The sequence below is a fragment of the Oncorhynchus tshawytscha genome, linkage group LG06 (assembly GCF_018296145.1).
Source record: "Oncorhynchus tshawytscha isolate Ot180627B linkage group LG06, Otsh_v2.0, whole genome shotgun sequence".
In the NCBI taxonomy this organism is placed as follows: Eukaryota; Metazoa; Chordata; class Actinopteri; order Salmoniformes; family Salmonidae; genus Oncorhynchus; species Oncorhynchus tshawytscha.
In genome coordinates, this window is record NC_056434.1 from 39,204,970 (window position 1) to 39,215,237 (window position 10,268).

Below are 10,268 nucleotides of genomic sequence, written 5' to 3' on the forward strand. Positions count from 1 at the left end.
TCCTTAAATTAAGTCATGGCTAATGCAGTGAAGCATGCAAAGTTGTTTACCCACAGCCTTTATATTGGCACCACGTGCGAGCACTGTCCATGGTTCTTAAACAACATTTTGCACGCACCACAAATAATGCGTTCTGGAATAGACTTTACTTCCTTATTGCAAAGGAAAATAACTAACACTTGAATGTTTAGTGTTGACAATGTTTCCTCAACTTCATAAACTTGTCGAAATACAATTTCATTTTATGGTGCAGCGTCTTGATTCATTCACGAGCCCCCCCCCCTCTCTCCCTCTCTCTCTCGCTCTCGCACATATGACTACTGGCGAACACGCAAAGTCGCCCTTTGTCCTTCAGCCTGAGAAGTATGTCGACATCTGCCATTACATTTCTCCAGGTTGTTGAAGCTATATTTTCTGGACGGTTACAGTGATATGGGCATAACAACTGAATCCATCCACCACCTGACTCAACTGGTCGAAGGTAAGTCCGGGACAACCATTGTCACAGCGAGACTGTTCAAACTTTAACATATCCTATCAAATATGATATTATTTACGCGAACTGCGTTTGGTTTGTAAGTGGTTAGGGTTAGGGTTAGGGTTAGAATAAAAACGCACAGATAATTTTAAAAGTTGGGTGCATGTACAATTTTGGGTGGAGTTTTGTAGCTACGTTTCTTGAATGAAGTGAGACTGTTCTCAGAAATAAAATTACTGTACAAACACAATGTTTCCGTCGGAAAAAGAAACTTGTACATTATGGATTTGTGCCAACTTTGGCGCTTACAGTGTTTCAACAGAGCATAGACCCTTTGAACATGACTGTTCTTGTGTTTGTGTAATAAAACTGTACTATTGGAGAAACATCATATTAGCATGTTGTTACATAATACTTTGGTAATTGCATTTTAATTGGATAGCAATGAGCTGAACGTTTTTGCAAGAGGAATAATAGTGACTGTTCCTTATATCACTTATGTAATAACTCCATTGTTATGCAATTATAAAGCCATTTCCAACATCTTATGTAACAACAATGTGATATTGTCATAATCCCAAAGTTACAACACGTGTAAGAACTAGATGTCAAGTGTTACTGTATTTCCTGATGTCTCACTCATGAATATATATTTGTTAGTAATTTTGAAGCTGCCTAAGTGGTCTACTCTAATGTTGAGGTGATTCCATGACCCTAATGTATTTCATTGTAGGCTATAGGCTATATTAAGATGTATATCTAAGGGTTTTCCAAACTATGTGCTTATGATCAAATATTTAGACTAATTCAATGAACTGTTGTAGTTTTTGGTTCTTCATCAAGTATTTGGCAGCCATCAAATAAATATATTTTTGTTTTTTTAAATGTCACTTGCATATATTCAAATACCTTCAGTACTATTTGGTTTTCTGTGAGATATTCAAAATACTTAAAAATATTATTTGTTTTTCTGAGACCTGTATTTGAATATCAAAGAAAAAAGTTGCCTTTTAGTTGAAACACTGTTTCACTACCTCAGTATTTGAAAAGTTGGTATTTTCAAATAAACTACAAAATACAACTTTTTTCCGCCCAGGTCTTATCATTGTGACTTCCACACGATATCCCTGAGGCGCGAGTCTTCATATAACCTTGACTAACCCTTCACTCTTGTCCTGTACCATTACCCTTTAATATCATGATTTAATGATAGAGTGTCAAGTGAGGCCAGAACAATTATATTGTTTCTCACCAGGAATCTCCCATGCTGTACTGTGTGTGTGTTAAACAGCTAAATTAGATTGCTGCCGGACTCCTCCCTGGGAATTGTACATGGTAGATCTGATTATGTTTCCTAATCTTCTCCTATTAAATCTCATATTCCTCCCCAGGGTGCCCTGGCTCAGATAGACCGACTCCGTCTTTCTGCCTGTGTGTGTACAGCGATCATCCCTTTCTCCTCTCCTCTGTACCATAGTTTTCTCCTCCTCTTTCTCCTCTCCTCTCCTCCTCCCCTCTGTTCTCAGGGTGTGTTGTTTGGTAGAATCTGGTGTTAGCAGGTTGTTTCTGTCTCTCCTGCTTGGCTCTGTGATACAGAGTGGCGTGTGTTTTTTCCACACTCTGTTACACTCCTACGTCAATGCAGAGCACACAGTGATGTAAAATTTCCCACCTCTCCCAGTGTAGCACAGACTTCCCAGAAATTGTTACAACAAGTGGTGGCAATTTTATTGGCCTCGTATACTGTCAGGTTGTTTATTTGCGATGAACTGTGCAGAGAGAAGAAAGGTGATCCAGGCCCTCAATGGAAAAACAGAGTAACTTGCTTTGAGTGGACTGAACACAAGAGGGTCTAAAAGAGAAAGATCACACACACGGACACACACGTTCCAAGACATGTTCCAAGTTGTGTTCCAGTGCCCCAGATTCGTTCTCTGTAACATGGTGAGACAGAATGTAGCAGCAGCATGTGGTGCCCTTCTCAGAGTCCCAGTGAGAAGAGAATTATTCCCTGAAAACCAACTCAGCCAGACAGCCAGTCAAACTAGCACATTACCGGAACCAGCTGTTGGGGGCAAGCAGCTGTTGAATCAGATTACGCTAGATAAGCTAGTGGGCCTGTCAAGGAACTGCTTTGTTTTTTTCTCTCCAGATTCCATCCATAACAATTAGTAGGAGCTGTCCTGTTATCATCCTGTTATGTTTGAATCAGAGGGTCTGGGTGTGAGGGGCTACATGTGCACGTGGTATGAGGGAGGGAAGAGGAGCTCTGTCTGACCCATAGACATACATATGTACATTATTATTGCATAATGTTCAGACACATCATTGGTCTGACCCTTATCCTCATTGTAGATTCATAAATAAATGTGTTTGCCACTCAGGCAGCTAATTGGACAGTTGTGTAACGGCTGTTTGGTCTCCCCGCATTAACCCTTAATGCCTGAAGCAAAACACAATGACTCCGAGCAGGTCACTGATTGATTCATAATGTTCGATTGTAACATTTAATGCCAGGTCTGTATATGAGGTTCTCCATAGGGCCACCTACTGTACGTGCATATGAGTGGGAGGGGGCTTCATGAATAATTCATGAGCAAATATGTTTGTCAGAATAATAAGAATATGAAAGAATATGAAACATGTTTGTCTTACTTTCACCTCAAACGCAAACAGATCAATAGAGCAGAGCAGGCTCTCTTCCTGATCTTTTGAGTGTTATAACTATACTGTATTTCTATGGTTATGACCCTGTAAGTGCAGCACAGCACTGTTTCATAATTGAATCAAATGGGGTATCTGAGGGATAACAGATGGGGGTACTCATACAGTAATGATATTTGAGCTGATGTTAAAAGCAGGAAGGAAGCCTCTATTAGGTACAATCTTATCACATAGTCTAATGGAGTTGCTTATGGGGCTGCTTCAGTGGCATGCAAGGATCCTTGAAAAGTCTCTCCTGAGTGTCTTTCCATTGATTTCCGGATCCGAATAGATCAGGTAATCACATCGCTGTCTGAGTAATGTTTGTGCTGTTGTTCTTACCGTCGTTCCTTAGCAGCTATTACAGTGGTGTTCTTCCATTTGCTAAATGTAGTTATGGTGTTGTTTGTTTTGTGTCATAAGGAATTGCTATACCTGTAAATCGAGCTATCTGCTTTGTTACTGTCAGACAGAAGAGGGCTGGGTTGGTGCAGAGATGAGCTAGAGATGAGCCAAGACAGGATCAGAGAGCGATTAGGGTCTCACAAAGTGTAGAAAGTATAGAAGACAGCAAGGAAGATGAACAACTGCACCAACATCACTCTCTCAAAGTGGACAGCATCCCTCCCTATTCCCACAGTCAGTTACTCATCTTTAGCCTGATAGGATCTGTGCTGTCGTGACATGGAGACAGGCGCTTGCTGATAGACCTCTATCTATCTGTACATCTGCCCCTCACAGTTAGCCCACAGTGGCAGCATGAATGTAGTCTCTTGTTGTGACAGTAGCTAGCTATTGGCCAGTGCAGATTCAAGATTACGGGGTTAGCCATAGTAGTAAAGCACCCCTGGAGCAAATTAGGGTTAAGTGCCTTGCTCAAGGGCATATCAACAAGTTTTTACCTTGTTGGCTCAGGTATTCAAACCTGCAACTTTTCAGTTACAGACCCAATGCTCTAACCACTAGGCTACTTGCTTGTACTTCTACAAGCCTATAGAATTAGGGGAACAACTTGACATTATTAACTTGGCTCTTATAATCAGATTAGCTGTCAACGTGTATGTTTCCAGGTAAACCAGAACATGTAAATGAGCTGTTTTAGAGGTTAGGGTGACCTAATAATGTGTTCTAACTCGACCTGTCGGATCACTTCCTATCCCAGTGAGTACTTTCAGGTCATCAAAGAGCCAGGAGGGGAGCCTTGTCCAGGAAACCATACAGTTAAAGTGCATTCAAACGCATAGCATAGATGAGCCAAATACAGTACAAATAAGGCCAAATTCAAAAAAATGGTTTCAATATTTCAAAATCATCCCAATGTGACTGGAATTGACTGTGTAGCTCAATGACGTTACTTTAAGATCGAATCCTTATTTGGTGAAAGTGCCACGTCCGTTTGGGATACTACAACAACAAAGAGGTTACTGCAAACCACCACACTGCTTCCTCCCTCTGACCTCACTGCAGATGCGATAGAACAGCAGAATATGTACTACACGTTTCATCAACAAAACAAAAACAAATTAAAAAACAAGTTAAAACAATTGTTTGGGAGATATTGACTTGCATTGGGTTTTGGACAGAACTGATAGCATTAGTAGACAGCAGTCAGGTAATCAAAACCATAGAAAGGATTGCTGTCCCTCCTTATCCAAAGGCTTACAGGATAAGGAAACAAACATTTAATTTTGAAATTTAGGTAATTATTAGGTGAACTATTTACTTTTAATTTAGTATGGAGTGTTCAGCAGTTAACAGTCAGGTCAAATCTACTTTCTACAAACACAGCAGCAGGTGGATAAATATTAGGAGTCAGGTCATTGCTGCTCACCAATAATCCTTTGTAAATTGGATCTGAGAATTGGACCTGTCCTAAAATATCCAGGGGTGATACTGCATATTCATTTTGAGATATAGGACACTACTGTGTGGATTTTCTAAACCCTGCAGCTACGGGAAAGGGCCTTTATTTGCTCACCTGCCATTTTGTTTCACACCTGGGTAAAGGAACACACACCTGCTCTCTCCTCTACCAGTCAGGAAGCTGGTGTCGGAAATCACAAAGGAACCAAGTACAACATCATCAGGTAGTTGATTGTGAGGAGTACAGAGAAAATGCTTACACACACACACACACACACACAAACACACACCCTAAAAGAGATGCACTCATGCTTAGACTTAATACACTATGGGCTGGTTTCCTGGACACAAATTAAGCCTTATCCTGGACTAAAAAGAAGGCTTAATGGAGAATGTCTTGTCAAAAGCGTATGTAATCTTTGTCATTACCAGGTGTATCTTATAGTTCTGAGATTGGCCCCAAAGCATACTTGAAAAGGATAACCAAGACCAGACAAGATGGAGACGCTCAACCTCACCAACTACTCCAACCTCAGCTCAGACAATGAAAGCAGCAGTCTCTTCTCTGGGAGTCCCTATAAGACGGTAGAGATCGTACTCATCATCCTGGTGGCCGGGTCACTCAGCCTCGTCACCATCATTGGCAACATCCTGGTTATGCTCTCCATAAAGGTTTGGATTAAAGATCCATCACTTAGTTTTTTAAATTAATCATATTCTTAGGATACAGTTGAAAAGGTCACATATTGGATAGCCAATATTCAGTGCATGTAAAATACTGGAGACCTGTTATTCTTTAGTGTTGTGATTGAAAGATATTGGCAAAATGCATTGCACATTGTTAAATCAAATCAAATCAAATTTATTTATATAGCCCTTCGTACATCAGCTGATATCTCAAAGTGCTGTACAGAAACCCAGCCTAAAACCCCAAACAGCAAGCAATGCAGGTGTAGAAGCACGGTGGCTAGGAAAAACTCCCTAGAAAGGCCAAAACCTAGGAAGAAACCTAGAGAGGAACCAGGCTATGTGGGGTGGCCAGTCCTCTTCTGGCTGTGCCGGGTGGAGATTATAACAGAACATGGCCAAGATGTTCAAAGGTTCATAAATGACCAGCATGGTCGAATAATAATAAGGCAGAACAGTTGAAACTGGAGCAGCAGCACAGTCAGGTGGAAGTTGAAACTAGAGCAGCAGCATGGCCAGGTGGACTGGGGACAGCAAGGAGTCATCATGTCAGGTAGTCCTGGGGCATGGTCCTAGGGCTCAGGTCAGTTGAAACTGGAACAGCAGCATGGCCAGGTGGACTGGGGACAGCAAGGAGTCATTATGTCAGGTAGTCCTGGAGCTCAGGTCCTAGGGCTCAGGTCCTCCGAGAGAGAGAAAGAAAGAGAGAAAGAGAGAATTAGAGAACGCACACTTAGATTCACACAGGACACCGAATAGGACAGGAGAAGTACTCCAGATATAACAAACTGACCCCAGCCCCCCGACACATAAACTACTGCAGCATAAATAGGGGGTCAGGGTCAGGGTCAGGAGTTACTCCTGGTTCTACACATATCATTGTCTTTTCTAATATTCTCCTGTATGCTCTCCATAAAGGTCAATAGGAACCTCCAGACTGTCAACAACTATTTCCTGTTCAGCCTAGCCTGTGCTGACCTCATTATTGGCCTGTGCTCCATGAACCTCTACACTGTCTACATTGTGATTGGACACTGGCCCTTAGGCCCGGTCGTGTGCGACCTGTGGTTGTCCATTGATTACGTGGTCAGCAACGCCTCAGTTATGAACCTCCTCATCATTAGCTTTGACCGCTACTTCTGCATCACCAAGCCTCTCAGCTACCCGGTGCGCCGCAGCACCATGATGGCGGGGATGATGATTGCGGCGGCCTGGGTGCTGTCATTCGTACTATGGGCTCCTGCCATCTTGTTCTGGCAGTTCTTCGCGGGTGGGCGGACGGTGCCGCCTGGCGAGTGCTACATCCAGTTCTTCTCCAACGCAACGGTGACGTTTGGCACGGCCATCGCGGCCTTCTACCTGCCTGTGGCCATCATGATCAGTCTCTACTGGCGCATATCCAAGGCCAGTCGCAGCCGGGTACGGAGGAACAGCAGGAAACCTTCAGGGAATAGCCTGGGAGAAGGCCCATCGCAGAGCCAGGAGGATGGGTGCAGGGCCCAGCCCAATGACTGCACTGTGACTGGGGAGGAGGAGGAGGAGGAGGGTGGGGATGGAGAGAAGGTCGGGGAGGGGGTCCAGCAGCAGAATGACAGGGAGCCCTGCAGAGGGGAAGGGCCAGACAGAGATAGCTCTACCACAACAGTCAGCAACCTTGCCTCATCATCCAATCAAAAGAAAGAGCCTGGCCTATCACAGAAGGGGTCAAACGGTGAGGCCAAATCCAGCCAGACGCGGTGTTGCTATCAGAACCAGGCCAAAGGCTGTGGGCCCAAACTCTCCTGTATCAGAAGCAACTCCTGGCCTGAGGGAGAGACATACAAAGCCACGCACAGCAACACAGATTCCACCCCTGCAACAGAGAAACACAGCCTGGTGACACGGACGCTGTTAAAGGTGTTGATATATATATATAATGCACAACAGAATAGACAGCAACTTCCATTAAATAATAATATGAAGTATGTGTAAAGTGAAAAGATATATACACTGAGTATACAAAACATTAAGAACACCAGCTGTTTCCATGACATAGACTGACCAGGTGAATCCAGGTGAAAGCTATGGTCCCTTATTTATGTCACTTGTTAAATCCACTTCAATTAGTGTAGATGAAAGTGAAGAGACAGGTTAAAGAGGGATTTTTAAGCCTTGAGACAATTGAGACATGGATTGTGTATGTGTGCCATTCAGAAGGTGAATGGGCAAGACTGAAGATTGAAGTGCATTTGAAAGGGTTATGGAAGTAGGTGCCAGGTGCACTGGTTTGTGTCAAGAACTACACCGCTACTGGGTTTTTCACGCTCAACAGTTTCTCTTGTGTATCAAGAATGGTCCACCACCCAAAGGACATCCAGCCAACTTGATACAACTGTGGGAAGCATTAGTCAACATGGGCCAGCATCTCTGTGGAACCCTTTCGATACCTTGTAGTCCTCAACCTAACTCAATATTAGGTATGTGTTCCGAATGTTTTGTGTACTAAGTGTATACTTATAACCATAATCAAAAAGCACAAGATATTTTACATGGTAGGGGAGAATGTAGAATCATGAAAAAAAATGCATTCATACTGATAAAAAATCTATCACTTTTCTGTCTCCAGGTGACAATGAGGAACTCCAAGCAGAGCCCCAAGAGGAAGACGAAGAAGAAAAAGGGCCCTCCGTCCCGGGAGAAGAAGGTGACGCGCACCATCATGGCCATTCTGGTGGCGTTCGTGGCCACGTGGACACCTTACAATGTGATGGTGCTCATCAACACCTTCTGCTCCAGCTGCATCCCCAACTCGCTGTGGACCATTGGCTACTGGCTGTGCTACATCAACAGCACCGTCAACCCGGCCTGCTACGCCCTGTGCAACACCACCTTCAAGAACACCTTCAGACAGCTGCTGCTCTGCCAGTACAGGAACATACGCACGATGAGGTCATGAGGACCAGGGGGTCAGGGGTCAATGCTGCGAAGCTGCTGTCTTGATTCACTCAGATACTCACAGATCTGATAGGACTGGATAGGTGAAAGCAGGTGAAGCTATTGTTTAGACCTACCCAGTCATCTTTGATCTGTGCAGAGGCTGAACCAGAGCAGAAGGAGAGGGGAGACAACTTCTTAGAATGAAATGCAGCTCAGATGTGTATCTATCTATGTTGGTTGTGGTTTTATATGAGTAGGTTCCAAATTAGACTGCAATTCTCATGAAACGTTTGGTTTCAACATGGTGGCTAAACTCGGTTTACATAATGGCCGTCTATGTTATGTTTTGGGTATGTGACATGTCTACTCTATGGTATGAATTTGGATATATCGGGTATGTCTGGGTGATTCTGTCTGAAGTCTTGTGATTGCTTGTTGTCCAGTGCTTGTTTGATAAACAGGTGCAGTGGCAGAGGTTTGCTCAGAGCTCTTTCTGCACTGTTCAGACACTTCAGGTTTGTTTGTTGATATACTATGACATATGGTTATAGATGTTCCCCTATGTACAGTTGAAGTCAGAAGTTTACATACACCTTAGCCAAAGACATTTAAACTCAGTTTTCACAATTCCTGACATTTAATCCTTGTAAAAAGTCCCCATTTTAGGTCAGTTAGGATCACCACTTTATTTTAAGAATGTGAAATGTCAGAATAATTGTTGAGAGAATGATTTATTTCAGCTTTTATTTCTTTCATCACATTCCCAGTGGGTCAGAAGTTTACATACACACATTTAGTATTTGGTAGCATTGTCTTTTAACTTGGATCAAACTTTTCAGGTAGCCTTCCACAAGCTTCCCACAATAAATTGGGTGGATTATGGCCCATTCCTCCTAGGAGACAGAATGCGTCTTCTTCCTGAGTGGTATGATGGCTACGTGTTCCCATGGTGTTTATAATTGCGTACTATTGTTTGTACAGATAAACGAGGTACCTTCGGGCGTTTGGAAATTGCTCCCAAGGATGAACCAGACGTGTGGAGGTCTACAATTGTTTTTCTGAGGTCTTGGCTGATTTCTTTTGATTTTCCCATGATATCAAGCAAAGAGCCACTGAGTTTGAAGGTAGGCCTTTAAATACATCCACAGGTACAGCTCCAATTGACTCAAATTATTTCAATTAGCCTATCAGAAGCTTCTAAAGCCATGAAATTTTCTGGAATTTTCCAAGCTGTTTAAAGGCACAGTCAACTTAGTGTATGTAAACTTCTGACCCACCGGATTTGTGATACAGTGAATTATAAGTGAAATAATCTGTCTGTAAACAATTGTAGGAAAAATGACGTGTGTCACGCACAAAGTAGATGTCCTAACCGACTTGCCAAAACTATAGTTTGTTAACAAGAAATTTGTGGAGTGAAAATTTGTGGAGTTGAAAAACAGGTTTTAATGACTCCAACCTAAGTGTATGTAAACTTCCGACTCCAACTGTAAGTATAAATGAGGTTTAGATTGTTCAAAAAAGATGTGTAAGTATTCTGAGAAAGAACATAAAAACACTAGTACTGTTGATATATATCCAGGAGAAGAAGAAGGAAGAGAGAGAAGAGAGGAAGAAGACT

The 10,268-nt window shown here is 42.7% G+C and overlaps 1 protein-coding gene across 1 annotated transcript; it reads left to right on the top strand.

Moving 5' to 3' along the window:
• Nucleotides 1-336: 336 nt before the first annotated feature.
• Nucleotides 337-9,272, top strand: LOC112245281 (muscarinic acetylcholine receptor M2-like). The gene is made up of 4 exons (XM_024413301.2): nucleotides 337-481; nucleotides 5,477-5,716; nucleotides 6,650-7,627; nucleotides 8,337-9,272. The coding sequence occupies exons 2-4, from the start codon at nucleotides 5,543-5,545 to the stop codon at nucleotides 8,664-8,666; spliced, it is 1,482 nt and encodes a 493-aa protein (XP_024269069.1). The 5' UTR covers nucleotides 337-481; nucleotides 5,477-5,542; the 3' UTR covers nucleotides 8,667-9,272.
• Nucleotides 9,273-10,268: the final 996 nt, after the last annotated feature.

Coding starts and splice junctions, on each gene's coding strand:
- LOC112245281 (XM_024413301.2), top strand. CDS start 5,543: ATGGAGACGCTCAACCTCACCAACTACTCCAACCTCAGCTCAGACAAT. Junction 5,717..6,649: donor TGGTTATGCTCTCCATAAAG/GTTTGGATTAAA, acceptor CTCTCCATAAAG/GTCAATAGGAACCTCCAGAC. Junction 7,628..8,336: donor TGACACGGACGCTGTTAAAG/GTGTTGATATAT, acceptor TTCTGTCTCCAG/GTGACAATGAGGAACTCCAA.